Source organism: Sinocyclocheilus anshuiensis, unplaced genomic scaffold (genome assembly GCF_001515605.1).
Source record: "Sinocyclocheilus anshuiensis isolate Anshui unplaced genomic scaffold, SAMN03320099.WGS_v1.1 scaffold183, whole genome shotgun sequence".
NCBI lineage: Eukaryota > Metazoa > Chordata > Actinopteri > Cypriniformes > Cyprinidae > Sinocyclocheilus > Sinocyclocheilus anshuiensis.
In genome coordinates, this window is record NW_015548309.1 from 3,715,061 (window position 1) to 3,735,365 (window position 20,305).

Genomic DNA, 20,305 nt, shown 5'->3' on the forward strand with positions numbered 1-20,305 from the left:
TTATTTATTTATTTTTACAAAACAAATGGCCACAATAACAGTGGCCATTCAGGGCATTTTAGTGAATTGAAAAGCATATATATATATATATATATATATATACAGTATATGATGCTTTTCAATTCACTAAAATGCCCTGAATGGCTACTGTTATTGTTTGTACCAGTGGACAAATGTGGCTATTTTAAATCTGATGTTGAAATATGTTTAATCACCTGTTATCAAAGGCAGTGACATCACTCAGACTTGCCCTCAGCACATCTAATCGTTTCCACAAAGAGCATCCCCATCGCAGAAAGGGCGTATTGGCTGAGAAAAGGAACTGCACTGACCCGTCCCACTTGAAGCAGATGTAACAATGAGGCTTGTATGTTGCATTCATTACCAGCCAATCCACACTCACCATAGCAGAGCTGTGGATGTGAAGAGCTGCACCTGTAAGGCACAGAGACATTTTATTATCTGAAGGACAGATGTTTCCCAGATATACGAGTAGTAGTTTTACCCTTTGGCATTTTCTGTAGCAGTTTGAAGACAGGGCTTTTTTGCATGGTGTGCCGCACTTTGAAGAAGTGATTGGCAGGTGGGAAAGGTGAAGTAGCCATTTCTTTCAGTTTCAGCTGGTGTAGGAGTAAATCCAGCTGCTGTTCGGCCGCAGTGAGCTCCACTCTGCCCCCTACCTGCTGGGACATGTCCTGCTTCAGCATCAGCTCCCTCTGATGGGGATCTGGCTTTGGATTACACTCTCTGATACACAGTAACATCAGGACAATCAGAGCTGCCATGCTTGAGAGACTCCTCATGCTTGTACAGAGTTCCTGAGGTAGTGAGAGAGTGATATTCCCATTCGTTAGTTTTTTTAATGGGATTTTTCTATATCCAATTTATTTGATGGTTTCACATTCATTAGCAAAGTTGTTTTGGTGTAATTTGCACCTACACTCAGCCTGGACGTTCAGGTTGCGACATGATTTTAGTAATTCAAAGTCTAAACGTGTAGCTTGAAGTCTAAGCTTTATTATGGATTATGGGCTTGTATTTTAGCCAGAAGTGATGGTTTAAAATACCTTAATGATTAATTTATTACAAGCATGCAGTTTTTGTTTTGGAAGTCATTAAGTGATGGACTGGAGTGGTGTGGATTACTTGTGGATTATTGTGATGTTTTTATCAGCTGTTTGGACTCTCATTCTGACGGCACCCATTCACTGCAGAGGAACCATTGGTGAGCAAGTGATGTAATGCTAAATTTCTCCAAATCTGTCCTGATGAAGAAACAAACTCATCTACATCTCTGATGGCCTGAGGGTGAGTACATTTTCAACAAGTTTTCTTTTTGGGCAAACTACTCCTTTAAACTTGAAAATCATAATTCTACACTTGTTTTCTTATTTACTGGAAAAAGGTTAAAGGTCAGGACAAGTCAGATGTCAACTTTATTTCATTATTTTAAGATCGGTTCTACTTCTGCTACTAATAATAGTTCAGCTGTTTTCTCACTCGCAAATATTTTTGCAGTCATTCTGTAAAAAGCATTTGAAAGGATCTATTGTAAGTTCACTTGGCACACCATTTAAATTTTTAAACTTTGAACAGAAATGTTATTAATATTTATTATATCAAGTATTTTACATGATAATCATAAAAAAATATTAGATCATTCAGCACAGGTTTTGTTAGATCTATTTCCTTATTATTTTTATATGGTATAGCTTAGACCCCAGCTTTTGCAATAATCAAATAATTTACATTCCTAACAATTTAATCTGGAAAACTTCAGTTGTAGGAAAACAGCAAACCTTAAAAAAAAATTACTATTGATTATTAATAATAAAGAACTCCATTCACATGCTAAAAGTGACCTTACCTTCAAGTTTATTTTGCTCATTACTCTTTTTGTTCGCTGCTCTTCGTCTTACATCCAGAGAACATGCATTTCAGCTGCTGTCTGTCTGTATGTCTAGTGCGATGAAGTTCCTCATTCTGCAGGACCAGCACATGTTCAGAATGTGATGACAATGGAGCATGTGACATACTGTGAAATCTCAAGTGACCCAGGAACAAGAGCCTTCTGCAAACCCTTGTCATTATGACATTCCCCAAATGACTGGCATTTACCCGCTAACAACACGACACTCAGTAAGAAGACAATGGGAGAAGATCTGTTTGGTACTGTTTTTCATTATATATCATTTTCACATCAATATAATCTTTGCAGCAATAACAGACACGATTGCTTGTGATATACAGGTCATGCTCTGCACCACAGGAAAGCAAATAAAAATTTTGTTTTTCTGATGGATGTTCAAGATGGGTCCGTCTTCTCCTCCACAGCCACAAAATGGGTGAGTTCACAAACAATCGTGGAATTTCTACATCAGTTTAAGACTGAGCTCACTCAGGCGTTTCTGTAAACATAACCGTGTTATATTACAGCTGCATTCAGAATCAAACACACGAGATGTTATGGACCGGAGTTCTAGCAGCCAAACGAAACACTATTTTGATCCTTTTTACAGCAATAATGAATCACCACACACACATACACATGATATTTTCTTAAATACAAGGAATGGAGTCTTTAACATCAGAATAAAAATAAAAATACAACATCAAACAATGGCGTTCTGCCGTGGTTTGGAGCGAGTGAGGATCAGTCCATGAACTTGCGGTTCTGGTTTGCACCAAATAGGGTGACTCGGATTTCCGGCATCATCTGAAAAGAATCGAAAATGAAAAATCTATCGTACAATTCACACTGCTTCTCTTAATCGTAACCCTCTCGGCCCAATTTCTGTACCTGTTGTGCTATGAGGTTCAGCCTGCTCTCCAGAGTGTTGGACACTTTGATCTTCCCATCAGCATTATACAGCTCGATACCACCAGAGCTACAAAAAAAACACAGAGACTTTCATTTCATATATTCAAAAACCACAATTAAGTAAAAAAAGGTATTCAGGCTAATTTTGTAAACGAGATACTGAAACGGCAGATGCTCACACTTCTGGAGAGAGGAAGTTCTCCTGGTCAATACGCACTTCAAGATTGTCCTTCACTGCTGCCTTGTAGATGGGAATGTTTTTCTGCACAGCAGCCTAATATAACACATGTTTGTGCTTGGTTTATATCATGAAGTAATCGGTTATTAATAATTGCCAAAGTAATAAACAAGATTATTTGCTGCAGTAAGTGTTATTTTTAGAGTCATTGAGATACTATTATAGATTTGATTAAAATTATGAATGTTTTGTTTTCATTTTAATTTTATCTAAAGTTTCAAATGTAATTGTTTTTTGTCATTGTATTTGTTTTTTTGTCTTTTTAAATTATATTTCCATTTTAGTTATTTTAGTACATGAAGTTAAAATGTGTGTGTTATAGAAGTGTATATATAATTATATAACTATATAAGAAGTTAAACTATATTTAAATTAGTATCATTGAGATACTATTACAGTGTTTTTAATATTTTGCATTTTCTTTTTAATTTCAAAGTTTGAATTTTGCTGTTTTTGTAATTTTTTATGTCTATTTTTTATTTATTATATTTAAGTTTTAGTTAGTTATTTTAGTACATCAAGTTAAAATAAATTTAAAAAATAAAAATGCAGTCTTAGTAACTAGCTAAAATAAAATATATAAAATACATAATTTACATTATATAATACATCATATAATCTTAGATTGCTGAAGCCAGTGTTTTTTTTGTTTGTTTCATTAATATGCTATTATAGTTTTTATTAATATTTACAAATTTCCATTTTAATTTCAAAGTTTTACTAATTTTGTGTGCCTTTTGTTTTTAAATTTTTTTTATTTTTATATCTTTTGATATTTTAATACATCAAGCTAAACTAAATGAAAATGAGTAATGTCTTCTTGGCAACTAGCTGAATTTTTATGTTTTATTTCAGTTAACATTTATTTTATTTCAAGTAACACAATTGTTTTTTGTTATGGTTTTAGTTTTAGGTTTAGTGGACTACAGACCTGCACTATGCCCACGTCCTGTTTGCGGCAACGGATGGTCACTTTGCGTTCCAGGAGCTGGTAAAAACCCTGAAACATGAGAATATCAGAGCGTGTCCTGATAAGACTCGCATACAGTCTTTGACAGACATGGTTTGCTATAATGTTTAATTATACAATCACTCACCTGCAGGACCAGTCCGTCCATCAGAGCAGCGTATCTGGATGGATCTCTGGCTACATTCGCTAGTCGCTGACGTGCATCGTTTAGCAAATCCTAAAAAAAAAAAAAAACAGAATTAATACATGCAATGTAAACAGACAACATAAACCCAATATTTCTTTTAAGGCTAGATGTGCTACAAAAGAGAACAGAAACTAACCGAAATCATGTCATCACGGGCCTTCAGGACCTTCAGTCTGGCCTGGTTCATTAGGTTGGACATTTGACTGTGGACATGAAGCAAACATTTAAAACATCTGAACATTCATAAATAACTAAATGATCAAACATTTTACTGCATGAAATAATTGTTTGAGTAACAAATTTTGAGGAAACTGGAAGTTTGCACAGTAATGATTTGGGCGTCTGGCTGTTTCAGTCAGAGGAAGTCACACTCACATTTTCTTCTGCTGTTCGATCTGTTTCTCCTTCTTCTCATAATACTCCATAATCTTCAGACGCTGAGTCTGAACCAGCCGACCTTTCTCAATGTTGAACTCCTCCTCTGCCTGCAGGGGGAGTCACTTATCATCATATCAGTTCTTATAAATGGCCGGTCACACCATTTCCACTGTCACAGCCTCTTAAAGATAGTCTTTAGATGTTTTAGTGGAATAATTTAAAGCTAGACTAGACTAAATAAAAAATTACCTTTGCATCAATCTCCTCTGCTTTTTCATTGGCCTCCTGCTCAATGAAAGCCATCATGTGCTTGATCTGGAAAGATATGGGAATCAAAAGAACAATAATTCAACATCTATCAGGGAAAAAATGCTTTAAAGGAACATGAAAAGCAGAAGTCTAACAGGATTACTATATTTAAAACCCACTTGTAAATGCAAGCACTTGCATATCTTTGTTTCCTAATTTTGTATAAAATACATTGTTAGACCCTTGTTGGTTGTTTCCTCTGAGAAAAATCATCTGAAATCTGTTTAATGTTACAGTAGCAATGAGTTGCCCTGTTGTGGCTCCATCACAAGGATGTGGAATGTGTCTTTCTAGTGTGTGTGTGTGTTTAGTATGTTATTACTATGCAGAACGTCCTGCATCTTAATATTCTGTATCATCTGCATTCTAAAATTGGTCTTTTTGTTGTGAATGTTTGATATTATTCATCACACTACCTTGGTGCATTTGTTTTCGAATGAGATGCTCAATTTAATTTTTCCTTATTGATCCTTTATGCACATGTGCGTGATCGCGTATACGTATTAAAATGTATTAATATAAAGTCATTATTATTATATAGACAGGTCTCGTGATTCAAGCGCGTTTCTAATGAATAAATGACGAACAACCTTGACGGCCACATCATGGTATTTTATGATCGATGCTCGTGCCAGGCTCGCCTAAAACAATGCATTTGTCAAATCACCGAGGGGTTAATCTTGCTACAGTGTTACGGTGTAATACAGAATAAAGTATGCATTTGAACGCCTTTTCACCTGCTTCTGGACGTCGGCATCGCTGAGCGCCATGACTGCTGCTGCTGCTGTAAGAGGATTTTAAACTCCACCGACTGAAAGGGCTCGTTTCGCGGCGACGGAAAGACGTCTGCGTGAAAAAATAGATTTCAAATATATTTTCGAAAAGCCTACAGATTTAAAAACGCACAAAAAATGACATGAAAGGGTCGACCGTGACAGTGTCTGAGTCGTGAAAATAGACTGGAAGGATCAGCTGATTCTCAGTCCATGATGACACACGCATCACATGATGCGTGTTTCCTATCTGGGAGCCAATCAGATCACAGTGCGCGTCTAGGCTTTTTGTTGCGGTTTACGTGCATGCGATTATTTTGAACCTGTTACAGGCGATAATAATAATGACAATATTACTAAGAGTAATAATCAAATATAAAACTTTTTTTAAAAAAGGCTTGTGTAGTTTAAAATGATAAAATAACAACATAAACCTAGTCTGTGAGGGACTTAAGTACAGTGGTTTAATGGATTGTACTGTTGTTTAGCAACATACTGATTGTTCAGTTGATCAAATGTCGTTCCAAAAAACTTTAAATAGACCAAAACGCCATAAAACAGTTTTGAATGTTGTGAGACGTACAAATTACGTACCACGGACGTTTATACAGCAAGTGCCATAGTAAAAACTGTACACAAACTGTATTCGGGCACATATGATCATTGTGAAATGGTGGAAAAATGAGGGGAAAGAGGAAGTAACATTGACCTTAAAGGGATAGTTCACCCCAAAAAAGAAAATTTGATGTTTATCTGCTTACCCCCAGGGCATCCAAGATGTAGGTGACTTTGTTTCTTCACTAGAACACAAACAAAGATTTTTAACTCAAACTGTTGCAGTCTGTCAGTCATATAATGGAAGTGAATGGGAATCACGGCTTTGAGAGTCAAAGAAACATACACAAACAAAACCAATTTAAACCCTGCGGCTCGTGACGATACATTGATGTGTAAAGACACAAAACGATCGGTCTGTTCAAGAAACTGAACAGTATTTAAATCGTTTTTTACCTCTGATTCACCGCAATGTCCGAACTGTCCTGAGCATGTTCTCAACAGCCGGCGCGTGATGCGTCTTCTTCTTGCGTGCTTTAAGGCGGATGGCTGTTGAGAACGCACTAAGGACAGTTCGTCACGAGCCGCAGGGTTTAATTTGGTTTTCTTTGTGTATGTTTTTTTTTACTCTCAAAGCCGGGATTCCCATTCACTTCCATTACTGACAGACTACAACGGTTTGAGTTTTTCATTTTAAATTTTCATTTTTGGGTGAACTATCCCTTTAATCACAAGATGGATGCTAACTTTGTCAAACAAACACGTCAAGCAAACTGGAATCAAATTCAAACAGATCGATGTGTCATGACCCTCATTATAGAACCGAACAAAGGTAAGTGGACCGATGGGAGTTTTGCTGCTTTGTCGTGTCACCATGAGTTGGACAGATGTAATTGGATAGGGGTGGGATTTTAGGGGGCAGGGAAGTGCTGGACTGCATTCTGTTGCTCCAGTGACCCTCCTCTGTATTTATTCAAGCCTCCAGTCTGACTAAACCTTGCCCTCAGAGAAGGTAAGATCTGTTTTCAATGGCTGCTTTTGCAGAGTTAAGACTGTTTGTATTCTGTGTGTAGACTTTTGTCTATAACAGAAGGGTATTTACTGTTTTCCAGTCTTAAAAATATGACAGTATGTGCTGTTTCAATTTCTTGTATGGGTAATATGAGAATGTAAGCTTGGGCAGTTTGTTTTAATTTCAAATGATACTCCATTTCAAAAAATCTGCAGTGCTGTAAGGTACCATAAGCATGTTTTCTATAACAGTAGTAATATAGTGGAATCTGTCACGCTTTAACAGGCTGAAAAGATAATTAGATTAGATCGTCTCATTATATTAACTGTCTGGTTAGTCAATGACTTATGCAGCCATACTTAACTAGTTACTCCTGCTGGTTAAAATATGCCTCTCTTTAGGTTTATATAGAATAACTGACCAGTGTTGTCATTCTCACCTGTTTCTCATTTTTTCCATTGGTTCACAATCTGCCTCTGTCAGAGGTCAAAGTTAAAAAGCTACAGCATGTATTTCTTGCTCATCTGATCCCTTTAAGCACTTCGACCTTTGATCTTGCCGATGGGCTTTAGTTTACTGTCTCTTCACAATCTGACTGTTGACGCTGCACATGTTTTCACTGTGACGTGACTAAAGCGGTGCTGGTGCAAACGATAACTGCTGTTACCACCATGTTCTGTACTTCATTAATGTGTCTGGACATGAAAATTTGTATAATCATAGAGTTTACTGACAAATTACATTTGGTCGTAAAAGAGTAAGTATGAATGTGTCCATTTTGTTTTCTTTCACCCCAAAAATCTAAATCTAAATTGCATTTAGATTTATGCAAGAGCAAGAGATTTATGAGTTTAGGATTTGTTACTCTGACAAATTAAATTAAATCTAGTCATAAAAGAGTAAGTAGATCTATGTCCATTTTGTGTAAGAACTACGTGAACTGAACCATGATCCAGTCATGCAATGTGAAATATCTGAGATTCTCTATTCAGCAGATGGAGATATATATAATGGTTGCATAGCCAGTCAGATATGAGCTTACTGGCCTATACATAGATCACAATATGATACGATATGATAAATTAGGATGTTTGTAATGGACAAAATATGAGTTAATGGACAAAATCCTGTCCCACATTTTTTCCCTCATTGAATATTAAATTCAATTTGGTTTGGTCTCTTCCAAATAGATATAAAATATAAGTTTAAAATGTTACAAAAATGTTACCCTTTCTAAATATATTAAAAGTATTGAGAAACATTTTTTTCTCTGAGAATGACTGAATTATTACTATTTATTATTTTATTTTGTACCTATGTACATATCACTCAGGAAAACAAATTCAGAATATATTTAAACACTTTTAATTTTTTTCTTTATTACAACACAAAAGGTTCAATACATTAATTAATTTATTTTTCTTGGTACATTTTTACATAAATGCAAATTTTAAGGTAAAATTCCTCGACTATCATGTTTTTTTTTTAATTAAAAAATTATTATACTATAACTATTATGCTATAATTCTTATGTCTGTCGATATGATGGGCAAAATGTTTAACCTTGTATAACCTACTTTTGGTTTTTATTATTATTATTGTTGTTTTTATTTATTCATTTTTTGATTGTTGTTGCTGTCATTTCATAGTTCAAATCACTGAAGTAAAATGGGTTGTCAATGGCTTTTTATATTTTTGAATTTGTTCTTATATTAAACGTCAGCAAAACGTAAGCTGTAAAATAACTTTTTACATCCCAAGTTTCCCACAATGCTCATATTAATTTAATTAAACAGTGACACAATGCACTTACATGCCTGAATGAATTTTGTCTCTCATCTTTTTAAAAATTAGTCAGATTTTCACAGAGGAGTAAAAGATCTTCCATCCTGTCTGATGACAGGCAGTTTGTGGGGCCCGACTCTCGTCAGGATCAAACCTCAAGCCTGGAGGAGAGCAGCAGTGGGTCCGGCCCCTGGCAGACTGCTAGTCTAGCTGAGTCCTGGGCATCCATTAGCGACATGGAGCCAGAGCTTGGAAGTGAGATTGTCCTAGTTCAAGAGGACCACAGTGAAAACCACTTCTCCGCCTCTGACAACATCATCCACCTAGAGGTGGAGCTCCATCAGAGGGCGGAGTCAGAAGAGGAGGAGGAGCTTCAGAGCAGCGTGCTGAGCATGATTGGCAGTGAGAAGGAGCTGGAAGAGATTGGAGAACGTCCTGCAGACTCAGATCTCAAGCCTCCAGAGACTGTGGAGCTCCTGATGTGTGTGGTGGAGGAAATTGAGGCAGAGATGGATTCAGAGCCAGTTTTCACTCACACTCCTCTTCTGTCTGAGCCTTTAGATTTTACGCTGGCTTCGGTTCCCATACCTGAAATCATCTCACAGGTTTTAGATAATCTCCCACCCTCCACACTCACACACTCAGAGGAACCTCATGCCTCTCAATCAGGCTCTATTAATGCACCTAGTGTGTCAGCGTCATCTTCAGAAGAGGTTGTTCCAAAGGCAGACCCGCTTTCAGCCGCACCCTTTGAACTCCCTGTACTGCTGGTTAGTGGCGCCGCCCTGGTGGCGGTAATGGCAATACTTACATTTAACTTGATTAGAAAGTAGCTGTAGATCTTTTGAATAGTTTCAAAATTGTAGAACAATTCAACAAATTGTATTACTGATTATGTGATATAAAAAATTAGAAGGTTATTAAATATTGTCGCTTGTCTTATTTTGTATTTTTACACACATACACACAGACTAAACACAATCTGAGACTCTGGATCATCTTTAACCCCAAAAATCAAAAGAAAAAATACATTGTGGTATGTGTTATACAAGTCTTCTGTTTATTCTGATTTTAATAAAAAATTATTATCTGTACAATAAAAAGGTGACAGGATCATTTTCAGTATTACAGTACAAATATAGGCTAATTTTTCTTTTTAAAATATTTTTCAAACTAATGACTTCATTTGTTTATTTATTCATATTTTGGGTGACATGTTTAATAAATAAAAAGCAATCAATAGTACAAATTATGTTAATTTTCAGTATTACAGCACAAATATAGGTTTTATTTGTTTGGTTGTTTATTCGTGCTTTTGATGAGATATGTTTACTAACTCATATGCTATCAATAGTAATAAACATTCTGTCAATTTTCAGTATTACAGTACAAATCTAAGCTTAATTTTCTCCAAAATATATGTAATTAATTCATTATTTATTTTTTATTTTGGGTGAGATATGTTCAATAAATAAAAAGCAATCAATAATAATTCAAGTGCTGCCATTAATATGTGGATGGATGGCGCTGTGTCCAATATGTAATATCACTTCTCCGACAGCAGGTGGCAGTATGAATCTCATCTCACCATAGACTGCGAGCGACAAGCAAGAGAGTGTGTACGGAAGTAAGAGCCTCAGATCCTCAAAAATTAGTAAATCAAGAACCTTGAAGAAAGAGATAATAAGTGTGGCAAGTGAGGTAAATGGCATATTAATAGATGAAAATGTGTGCCATATTATGTGTATGAAACAGCTAACAGATAACCTTACACTTATGTCAGTCTAATGAAAATTAGATGTGAAATTATATATATATATATATATATATAAAAACAAAGTAAAGCAGATCATAATGTCGTTGTGTCATAGTGCCATTCTGAAGGGTCCTATGTGAAAATGTCCGTTTTCATATCGTTGTATCTATTGAGATATGATGCTCATAGGTTGGTGTCTTTAGATTGACCGCATTGAAGAGCGCAAATTACACTCACTGTTGCCAACTCTCGCAAGACAAATAAGAAACCGCTGCTTCAAAAACAAGCCAAATTTTTTTTGATGATTTATTATCATCAATATTATTTATTATCAATTATTTATTACCAATAGCCGTTAAAAGCCAAGAAGAAGAAGAAGAAGAAGAATTCAGACAGAGAAAAGAGCAACTCTGAGACAACGACAGGTGATTTTGCCAACATCATTATAAACACAATAAGCTTTTTGCCGCATTATCTAATACAGCAAACGAGTCTTTTAATGTGCTTACAGGCTGGCCCTGGAAGACGAGCTGACCATATTGAATGAAAGAATACAGAAATACGGTTAGTCAGTTTTCTGGAAAGTTTAGGGGTGTAAAAATGCATAAATCGGACAATGAAAATTAAGTGCATTGGTCATGGAATGTAATAACAAATGATACATTTTGTAATAATACCCAGTGTATGAATTTGTGGATTTGTTTATTCAAAATACACTAGCTATTTTCCTACAATTCTTATGAAGCATGCAAAATGGTGACAGATTTCTGATTTCTTGATGCATTGCATCACTTGGTAAAGAAAATCATTGTGGGAGCAATTTTTATATGATAGTATCTTATACGTTTTATTCTTCAGAAAAGGAGCTGCAGGTGCTGAGAGGAGAGAACAGGAAGAACATGATGCTGTCCGTCGCTCTGTTAGCCACCAGTGCTCTTTTCTACTACACATTTATTTATTAAGAAGTATTTTCTGTCATGCCAAACACTGTCTGAGAATGAGATTTGGGGACGCTGATGTTTATTCATATCCATCGGTGTTCATCATTTGGCAACACTGGTTTGCTCAGAGGTTGTGGATTTGTCAGTGTCGTTTTTGCCATAAATACCTTATGCCATCTTCATCTTGGCCTCGACATCCTGGATTGCCTCAACTCTATATTTTGTTTGCCGTGTAACAGAGACATTAGATGCTTGTGCATCAGAGACACAGAATTGGGATTATGTATGTTTATATGATCCTCATTGTCAAGCACTACCTAATAATGACTAAATTATGTTTCTCTCCAGATCACTGTTTATTGCATTTCAACAGGACTAACATGCACAAAGGTTGGAGGGGCAGAGGGTGTTATTACATCCAAAAATAAAATTTATCAACAAAATGTTCAGTTAAAATAAAAAACAGCCATCGATAAAATGCAATACTGTCCCATTAAACTGCCGTTCATCCCTTTGATATCCTTGATACTTGTAGCAAATAGTATTGGTAATACACTCACTTGTAATACAACAAAACGCTAGGCAGCCAGGTATATTTAGACCTATTTTAAATAAAAAGTTCATTGAAAAAATTAAAATTTGCTCACTCACCCTCAGGACATCCAATATGTCGACGAGTTTGTTTCTTCATCAGGACAGATTTGGTGAAATTTAGCATTACATCACTTGCTCAGCAATGGATCCTCTGCAGTTGAATGGGTGCCGTCAGAATGAGAGTCTAAACAGCTGATAAAAACATCACAAGTAATCCACACCACTCCAGTACATTAATCAACAATTTGTGATTGAAAAGCTGTACGTATGTAAGAAACAAATCCATCATTGAGGCATTTTAACTTTAAACCGTCACTTCTGGCCAAAATATGATGCGATAATCCATAATAACGCTTCCTCCAGTGAAAAAGGGCGTTCCTTGTTGTCCTCTCACATTAAAATCCACCAATATTTGTTTAGAACTGTTTTGGTCTGTTGTAAATGGTTTCATATGTGCCTATTTCTCTCCTGATTCAGATGAGACGACTTTCACCAGAGAAAGCAATTTTATAGATACAAGACTCATATTTTAGCCGAAAGCAACGTTTTGAAGTTACAACTGTTTTGATGGATTTGTGTTCCTTACAAACACACATGTTTTTGTTTCATGTTGATTGATGGACTGGAGTGGTGTGGATTACTTGTGGATTATTATGATGTTTTTATCAGCTGTTTGGACTCTCATTCTGACGGCACCCATTCACTGCAGAGGATCCATTGGTGAGACAGTGATGTAATGCTACATTTCTGTTCTAATCAAGGAACAAAACTCATCTACATCTTGGATGGCCTGAGGGTGAGTACATTTTAAGCAAATTTAAATTTTTGGTTGAACTATTCTTTTAAGACTGATTTGATGATTAAGATGTAGGTGAACTTGCTGCTTATAGAATCTGATCTGGCTCAATGGCATCCCCTTTGCTCAACAGAGGAATTACATGCTGCGATATTATATTGTACATACTAGCAGGACTCGATCGGCTCAGTGCCTTGTGATGGACAGACATTTGTACAAATGGGATTACTAACTAGCCATGTAGTATGTGCAAAGTAAACTTCTGACATAACTAAAATATATTCAACCTTTTTATCTCAAAATAAAGACTAAGGATATTCAAAACAATCTGTCTTTTAAAATGCATATGTATTTTCATAAAATAGTCACATGTTGCATGTAACTCACAATCGATAGATACGAAAAAGAATAAAATCAGGGCATTGATAAAAACAAACAGTACGTGAGACACTATCTTAACTCGTAATACGTTGATATTGTTCCCACAGAAGTTATTCCATGGTCAAAAGATGACTAATACTCCACTGATGATGACACAGACCGGCCCAGTGATATTCACCACAGCAAAAAAACATTTTCCACATAAAACGTCACACTTTTGATTTGATTTCCCACGGAAAGCGAGCCAGGAAAAATGAATGCACATCTATCCTTAAGAGACATGCAGATGCACATTCAAGAATGCATCTGTCATTCTCCTCCTGTTTCATTTTTTTTAAATATATAGATCTGAAGTAACTGAGAACATTGAAATACAAACACACATACACACATGTACTTATTCACATTCACGGTTTGTGCTACAACAACAGACAGGGAAGGGAAAGGGAGAAAAGGAGGGACTGGAGGCCCTCATTGTGATGAATGGAAGAAAGAATACACATGTCTGATTCATCAGGTCTGCACAATAAGTGTGACAACTGCAATAGAGAAAAAAAGAAATGGGTTTCAGTATTATACACTGGAAAAAAAACTCAGAAACTCAATATATATATATACAACACTTTCTAAGTCTCAAATATTGAATGACTGTACAGATATTGAATATTGATTAAATACTGATTGGACTGTCTTCCCCTGGTGGTTACAGCCTCGTAAATGTTTTGTTTCTAAAAGCAGGCTATTTTCGACTACATTCTTAATATTGCATATGCATCAGATACAGAACATAATTTCAGATGTGTCTCATTGTGTGTCCTGTGGTCAAATTGCACATCTGCACTAGCTGTAGTGAAACTTACACCAGCTGTTCGTCTACATGAAGTCCTTGATATTGAGGTCAGCGAGAGGGTCTTTAGGAGGGGGAGGCTTCCTGGGACTCTGGGCCATTCCTGGAGAGATCTGAGGAGGACACGCACACATGCAAGGAGCGATAATAAATATGTGTGTATTTACACACCAAATAACTATATCAGTAAATTCAACTGCATGCATGTCTAAAATACCGGTTGTCCAGGGGCTCCTGCTGCGGGAAACTGTGGCCTCATCATTGGTTGCTGCGTGGCCATCATCGGTGAGCCAGGCATCATGGGAGCAGCTCCTGCACCAGGCTGTGAGTCACAGAGAGACACAGTAAGAGACACATACACCTGCACACTCACACACACATACACATAAACACACACTCTTACCATGCCAAATGGTGACAGGGATCCCATGACAGGACAGACCCCGATAGGGGAAGTCTAAGTGGGTGGGAGGGATGGGGGGAAAGGTTAGCACCAAACTACACAGAACAGGACAACACCTGAACAAAACGACACACAGACACACAGAAGGGAATCTGCACACACTGGGATGGTGGTTAGCAGTTTGATGTAAGTGTGAATTTGAATGTTTTAGGAGGGATGTTCATGCATGTATGTTTAGTAGTATAATAAAAAGGGAAGTGGCTATCAAGCCAAAGAGGTTTGAAGCTCTAAATCAAGACTAAACCTGAAATGCAATATTCATGTAAATTGACTTGATTTGAAGCTACTCTTTGGCTTTGTTCACATTGCACACAAATAACACAAAATTGCACAAAAATTGAAAGTAAGATTAAGATTATGAATTCAAAATTGGAAACATCCTTTTGTAAATAAGCAATTATCTAAATTACAGGAGCACCAGTGCAATTAATAATAATAAGTTAAGAAATGTACAGTTGATTTTTCAATATGTCAACACTAAGTTTCAAATTTGAGAAAGCTCCTCCTCTTTAGTCCTTTTCATTCAGCTGATAGGAGCCAAGAGAGGGGCGGGGAGGAGAGGAAGCTTGTGATTGGCTCCACGCCATGCTACTCAAAGCCATGCGACTCCACCCCCATGCTCCACATCTACAGAACAACACATTTACCATGGCAACGCCCCAGCTAGGGGTCGGTACCTGCGCTTGCCAGTTCGCCCCTCCAGCTGCTTCACCCCTGAGAGAAAAAAAAAAAAAAACAGAAATAGAGGAGGAACAAATACACAAATATTTATTTTGAGAGGACAAGAAAATATAGTGAAATATAGAGTAGGAAGTTACTGTAGCTTACGGTTTCTGGTTCCCCACTGCCAAATCTGCACAGACACAGAAACATATATTTTTAGATTCTTACAATGTTAAGTTAGTCGTACACTCTTAAATATATATATATATATACATACACACACATACATACATTTTTGTTGTTATGATGCCATAGAAGTAGCATTTTTGGTTCCCCAAAGAACCTTTAAGTGAACAGTTCTAAAAAGGAATATTTTTTTCCTAGTGTGAAGAACTTTTTAAAAATCTAAAGAACCTTTTGTGGAATTAAAAGATTCCATGGATATTAAATATTCTTCATGGAACCTTAATCTTTAAAAGAACTATTTTTTGCTGTACTCTTTAAAATAAAGGTTCCAAAAGGTTTTTTTTTTCTTTTGCCATAGAAGAATTATTTAGGGTACCGCAAAGAACTTTTATTTTTCTTAGTGTGCAGAACATTTTAAATAATCTAAAGAAGCTTTTTCCACTATAAAGAACCTTCTAAAGGTTCTTCATGGAACCATAGCTGCTAATAAGGAACCTTTAATTTTAAGACTATAGTAATCTTATAGTTAGTCATATATGATTTTGGAGTACACCAAATTAAAAGTGGATGGGAACGTACTGCTGGCCATGTTGGCCATAGCTGAGTCCAGGTTTCCTCCCATGGGTTTGATCGGTGAGGTGGCCCCTGCTGCCTGCGGAGCCATAGCTGGCATGAGCACATCACCCAATCCATCAAAAGCTTTATGGGGGAGTGAAGAGTAAGAAAAACATTGTGAGCTTGAATTTTAGTAATAGTAACAAAATGGGAGCTAAACTGAATGCTACCAACCCTTATACTGTACAGTGTACATCTCTATGGCAACCAGTACAAGAAAAATGTTTAAGATGAGCGCAGGAAGAGAGGAAGCTGAGCGCTATCATCGGCTACACTCACATGAACTCATGACACATTAAACATTCATTTCATCATAACATTTACCATCACTATCATTATTTAACAAAGTATAAGACTTCTTTCACACAGCATGCATAAGCAGAACTACCAAAGGCTTGCTTTGTGCTTTAATAATGACGCCACAAACTGCAGCTAAATACTGAAAATAACATGATTTCTGGGTTACTACATGGGATTATTACAGTTAACTATTAAAATGTTTTTGTTAAATGAAAAGTTTTAAGCACATAAAATGACCAAATATTACAATAAAAACTATGTAAGCTAATTCAATATATTAAAGACAATATTAGTACATAAATAATACTAAAAAAACACTAATGCTGCATCCCAATTCGCATACTATCCTTCCTAAATAGTATTAGAATTAGTATGTCCCAAATCGTAGTATGTTGAAATGTGAGGTACCTGGATGGTTTACAATTTTCGGTGGAAATTTGAAGTGCAGATCCGTGCACACTCTAACGGCAAATATTGCCCACAACCCATTGCGTGTTGGAAGAGGATTCGATTAGAACAACATACATGAATTAAAAAAAAGTAAAAAAAAACTACAAACATGGCGGATATGCGAGACTGACGGACAGGGAGAGAAAGAGTTTTGAGAGATAAATAACCAATATCTAACCTGATGAAAAAATATTTATTTAATGTAATCCGTATTATATTTCATCTGCAACAACATTGTGAACTTTCATAAACATTCGTTTGGTCATTAACTTTTAAAAGCATCATTATGCAAACACATGAGGAGAGTTCTCGGGATGAAAGACACGCGACTAGCCGATCAATCTAAATGTGAATAATGTGAATATGTAACAAGATGATTGACAGGGCAGTTTAAACTGTGACAGGATGCACGTAACTAAGCAACATATTGGTCTGTTAAAGATGTAATTATGACGAAGTGAGCTTACTATTACCTACTATTCTGCTACATACTCAAAAGTATGTACATTTTCTTCACAAATAGAGTACATACTTTTAGGGCAAAGTAGTAGGTGAATTGGAAAGCAGCGTAAATATTTCTTCTTCGCATATGTTGTGAATCAAGCCTAAAATAGCCTACACAAGCTCTTACTGAGCACTGACTTAACAATATTCACATAATATACATTTCTACCATTACTTTCTACATGTTGTTGTACAGAATCTCACACTAGAGATCTTTGTAAAGCATTTAAACTTTCATTCATTCATCCACCCATCTTCAAATCTTCCAAGCTTGGCTAGCCGTCTTTCAGTTGAATTCACTGAAGCCCTATTCTGCAATGCAGCAATGCACTGTGGGATTTCAGCTGGTGTAGGAGTATTAGAACTCACCAGTAGCACAGGAGGAAGCAAGCAATGACCCAAGAGCCAGATGAAGGGAAAGAGAGGGAAAATGAAGAAAAAATGATAAAGAGAGGGAATTTAAAACATTGGAAGGAGAAATGGAAGAAGAACACAATCAGGAAGAAAAGAGAAAGAAACAGATCAGATGAGCACAAAACAGTGAGAGTGAATGAGAGAAAAGAGCAGAATTAAGCAGCAAGGCATTGGGAAGAAGACTTTCTCAGTCCGTGTAGAGCAGAGATGAATGTAAACCCCATGCATGAGAGAAACGGATGGAAATAAAACCGATCTCATCTCAACACGTCAAAATCACCACAGCACAACTGAGATGTAACGTGTCTAGACTCAATATGCCACAACGGCACACGCACACATCACTAAACATCACATTAAACACGTCTCTGCTTTGTTAAAATGGCATATACCCAGAAGAAATGTTTATAAAAAATGAGAAGAAAAAAAAAAGATTCATTTGAGTTCTCAGTTATGTTCCATTTGAATAAATGTGAGTATCATAAATATACTGGAGACTTTAGTATCTTGGTAAATCTTGGCAGAGATTGATATCTCTTCTGAAACTCTACAAGAAAACAAAAACTGGATAAGAAGGAGATGAAGTCACAATGAAATGGAAGTAGTGACAGATCTGTTCTTCCAAAATGTGATGTACATCGTGGTGCAGTGGATTATCTGAAAAAAAGTAGGGCAGGGACTTGCTTCTATTCATCGGTTGTTGATTGGATGTTAAGATGTGGGTGTAGCAAATGAATATGATCTTGCAGGGGTGGAGCTTAAGCAGACTATATGATTGGACATCACCAGAGAAAATTTGAAAAGTCGTTTTCACTGAATGTCCAGTTAGGACATTTTGATTAAACATTACAAGTTCTAAACATTTTTTGAACAAACTTCACAATAATATCTGTAATAGAATTTCTGTTACTTGCTGACTTTAAGCACAAGTCTCCATTTGTTCTCCATCTAATCTCACAGCTTTCAATGAGAAACTACTGAGATCTCATTTGTGATTTGTCGTTTTTTCTAAGGGTACGCAAATGTGCTATATTTTCCATGCTATAGACTATGATGGTTGTATTGTATCCATGACTGTTTTGAACACCAGACAAAAATTTGGCTGCACACTTTCAGAAAAAAGGTACCAAACCTTTCAAAAGGTACTAATATGTACCTTTAAGGTACCCAATTAGGGGTAAGTAAGGTACAAAGATGTACCTTAGGGTACCTAGTACCTACCCTGTGTACCTTTTGTTCTGAAAGTGCAATGAAAATGACACGAAGAAAAAGATAAGACGTCACGAGGGCTTTGGGTGACGTACCCGACATCAGATCTCCTCCTGCAGCTGCTGCGGCTGGTTTGGCCTCTCCAGCGCCCGCAGATTCTGATCCATCCATGCAGCATTAGGGTAAAAAAGGTTAGAGTGAGCCAAAGCCATTACGCTGAGAAACAACACCAGAGCGAGAGATGGAGAGAGAGTGTTATCACACATAAATAAAAGCCAGAAATAGAAACAAACTCACACAAAAGTGCACACATAAACCTCATTAAAGCCTTTTGAACTGTCAGCTCAGGAAATCTCATCAACCATCAGAACAGCTTTAACAGAATCCACAGCAACCATCTGAGCAAGACATGCAAATCAAACCCCCAGCATGCAAACTGGGTAGTTACCAACCCCCAAACAGGTCCAGATCTGCCCCGCTGTCTGGCCAGCTCATAGGGGCCGACAGAGCAGCAGCAGGAGGACAAAACACATCTGAAGCACAGGAAAGGGTTTAGTTGACACCCTAAAGTCCTGCTTGTTTAACATCCATTATTTGAAGAGTAACTTTATGCAACTATGTTAACCAGGACCTGTAATTGCATTAGTTTTAGGTCAGAACCAGAACATGTTTACTTCATAGATGAAGACAGGTTCATGAGATAAAGCCCAAGGGTAGAAGCAAAAATAGAAAGGTTTCTAAGTGGGGATAATGTAACTAATGGGTCTTGGGAATGTTTCAAGAGAAACATAGCTGGAAAGATTAGGAATGATTAAGAAGTGAATGAAGGCCTAAGGGACTGAGAGAAATCAGTTTGTTGGACAGACAGTTCCTTCAGCTGCCCCAGGAGAGAAGCATATTTGGCTCACCTTGAGCTGTCAAGGACAGAATACAGAAAAAACAGTACAAGTGAGGCAGGGGATGAGTTAATGGATTTACTGTAGCGTGTACCTGCTGAAAACTGGTCTAGACTGGGGTTTGGGTCTGTTTTGGGAACAGATGAATCTGGCATGGGATCAAAAAAAACTAAAAACAAGGCATTTATAAACAAACATAAATAATATTAATACATAACAAAAACCAAATCAAACCAATCAAAAAAAAAAAAAAAACTACACC

The 20,305-nt window shown here is 36.6% G+C and overlaps 5 protein-coding genes and 1 long non-coding RNA gene across 11 annotated transcripts in view; 2 read left to right on the forward strand and 4 right to left on the reverse strand.

Annotated features, from left to right (window-relative positions):
- LOC107656410 (adenosine deaminase CECR1-A-like) overlaps positions 1 to 2,092 on the reverse strand; it is a 7,070-nt gene extending 4,978 nt beyond the window's left edge. Inside the window, exons 1-3 of the mRNA XM_016444271.1 lie at positions 1,849 to 2,092; positions 506 to 778; positions 216 to 435 (exon numbers count right to left, since the gene is read on the reverse strand). Coding sequence (XP_016299757.1) covers positions 216 to 435; positions 506 to 778; positions 1,849 to 1,888 — 533 coding nt within the window. The 5' untranslated portion in view covers positions 1,889 to 2,092. The remainder of the gene's footprint in view (positions 1 to 215; positions 436 to 505; positions 779 to 1,848) is intronic.
- Positions 2,093 to 2,163: 71 nt separating this feature from the next.
- LOC107656431 (V-type proton ATPase subunit E 1-like) lies at positions 2,164 to 5,919 on the reverse strand. Its single transcript, XM_016444299.1, has 9 exons — positions 5,641 to 5,919; positions 4,844 to 4,909; positions 4,592 to 4,701; positions 4,353 to 4,419; positions 4,157 to 4,246; positions 3,991 to 4,059; positions 3,001 to 3,095; positions 2,801 to 2,888; positions 2,164 to 2,716 (listed from the first exon to the last, which is right to left on the reverse strand). Exons 1-9 carry the CDS (start codon positions 5,671 to 5,673, stop codon positions 2,654 to 2,656), a joined length of 681 nt encoding a protein of 226 aa, XP_016299785.1. The 5' UTR covers positions 5,674 to 5,919; the 3' UTR covers positions 2,164 to 2,653.
- A 1,088-nt stretch (positions 5,920 to 7,007) lies between these two features.
- Positions 7,008 to 10,023, forward strand: LOC107656421 (uncharacterized). 3 transcript variants are annotated; one of them, XM_016444284.1, is made up of 2 exons: positions 7,008 to 7,063; positions 9,098 to 10,023. In XM_016444284.1, exons 1-2 carry the CDS (start codon positions 7,036 to 7,038, stop codon positions 9,859 to 9,861), a joined length of 792 nt encoding a protein of 263 aa, XP_016299770.1. In that variant the 5' UTR covers positions 7,008 to 7,035; the 3' UTR covers positions 9,862 to 10,023. The 3 variants fall into 3 exon arrangements, 2 of the variants coding, with proteins under 2 accessions (XP_016299770.1, XP_016299772.1); XR_001630568.1 differs by lacking the exon at positions 7,008 to 7,063 and adding an exon at positions 7,159 to 7,243 and having other exon boundaries at positions 9,098 to 9,173; XM_016444286.1 differs by lacking the exon at positions 7,008 to 7,063 and adding an exon at positions 7,216 to 7,243 and having other exon boundaries at positions 9,102 to 10,020.
- A 1,109-nt stretch (positions 10,024 to 11,132) lies between these two features.
- LOC107656441 (uncharacterized) lies at positions 11,133 to 12,395 on the forward strand. Its single transcript, XR_001630569.1, has 3 exons — positions 11,133 to 11,209; positions 11,296 to 11,348; positions 11,643 to 12,395. It is a non-coding gene; the product is annotated as an uncharacterized LOC107656441 (long non-coding RNA).
- Positions 12,396 to 13,824: 1,429 nt separating this feature from the next.
- LOC107656397 (clathrin coat assembly protein AP180-like) overlaps positions 13,825 to 20,305 on the reverse strand; it is a 21,958-nt gene continuing 15,477 nt past the window's right edge. For 2 of the 4 annotated variants that reach the window (XM_016444251.1, XM_016444255.1), the window contains 7 exons: positions 19,243 to 19,305; positions 16,235 to 16,354; positions 15,635 to 15,659; positions 15,454 to 15,520; positions 14,561 to 14,665; positions 14,357 to 14,456; positions 13,825 to 14,035 (listed from right to left, as the gene is read on the reverse strand). In XM_016444251.1, coding sequence (XP_016299737.1) covers positions 14,370 to 14,456; positions 14,561 to 14,665; positions 15,454 to 15,520; positions 15,635 to 15,659; positions 16,235 to 16,354; positions 19,243 to 19,305 — 467 coding nt within the window. In that variant the 3' untranslated portion in view covers positions 13,825 to 14,035; positions 14,357 to 14,369. The remainder of the gene's footprint in view (positions 14,036 to 14,356; positions 14,457 to 14,560; positions 14,666 to 15,453; positions 15,521 to 15,634; positions 15,660 to 16,234; positions 16,355 to 19,242; positions 19,306 to 20,305) is intronic. The other 2 variants (XM_016444253.1, XM_016444252.1) reach the window with 2 other exon arrangements.
- The window catches only part of LOC107656440 (clathrin coat assembly protein AP180-like), a 5,020-nt gene continuing 4,026 nt past the window's right edge, over positions 19,312 to 20,305 (reverse strand). Inside the window, exons 2-3 of the mRNA XM_016444309.1 lie at positions 20,138 to 20,212; positions 19,312 to 19,680 (exon numbers count right to left, since the gene is read on the reverse strand). Of these exons, the coding sequence (XP_016299795.1) occupies positions 19,592 to 19,680; positions 20,138 to 20,212 (164 nt within the window). The 3' untranslated portion in view covers positions 19,312 to 19,591. The remainder of the gene's footprint in view (positions 19,681 to 20,137; positions 20,213 to 20,305) is intronic.

What these genes read in the sequence shown, in the direction of transcription:
- LOC107656431 (XM_016444299.1), bottom strand. Translation starts at nt 5,673, where the DNA reads ATGGCGCTCAGCGATGCCGACGTCCAGAAGCAG. An exon ending in TGGACGGACTGGTCCTGCAG is followed by an intron (nt 4,060 to 4,156) that starts GTGAGTGATTGT and finishes CTCATGTTTCAG; the next exon opens with GGTTTTTACCAGCTCCTGGA. An exon ending in TGAACCTCATAGCACAACAG is followed by an intron (nt 2,717 to 2,800) that starts GTACAGAAATTG and finishes GATTCTTTTCAG; the next exon opens with ATGATGCCGGAAATCCGAGT.
- LOC107656421 (XM_016444284.1), top strand. Translation starts at nt 7,036, where the DNA reads ATGACCCTCATTATAGAACCGAACAAAG. An exon ending in CATTATAGAACCGAACAAAG is followed by an intron (nt 7,064 to 9,097) that starts GTAAGTGGACCG and finishes TTTAAAAATTAG; the next exon opens with TCAGATTTTCACAGAGGAGT.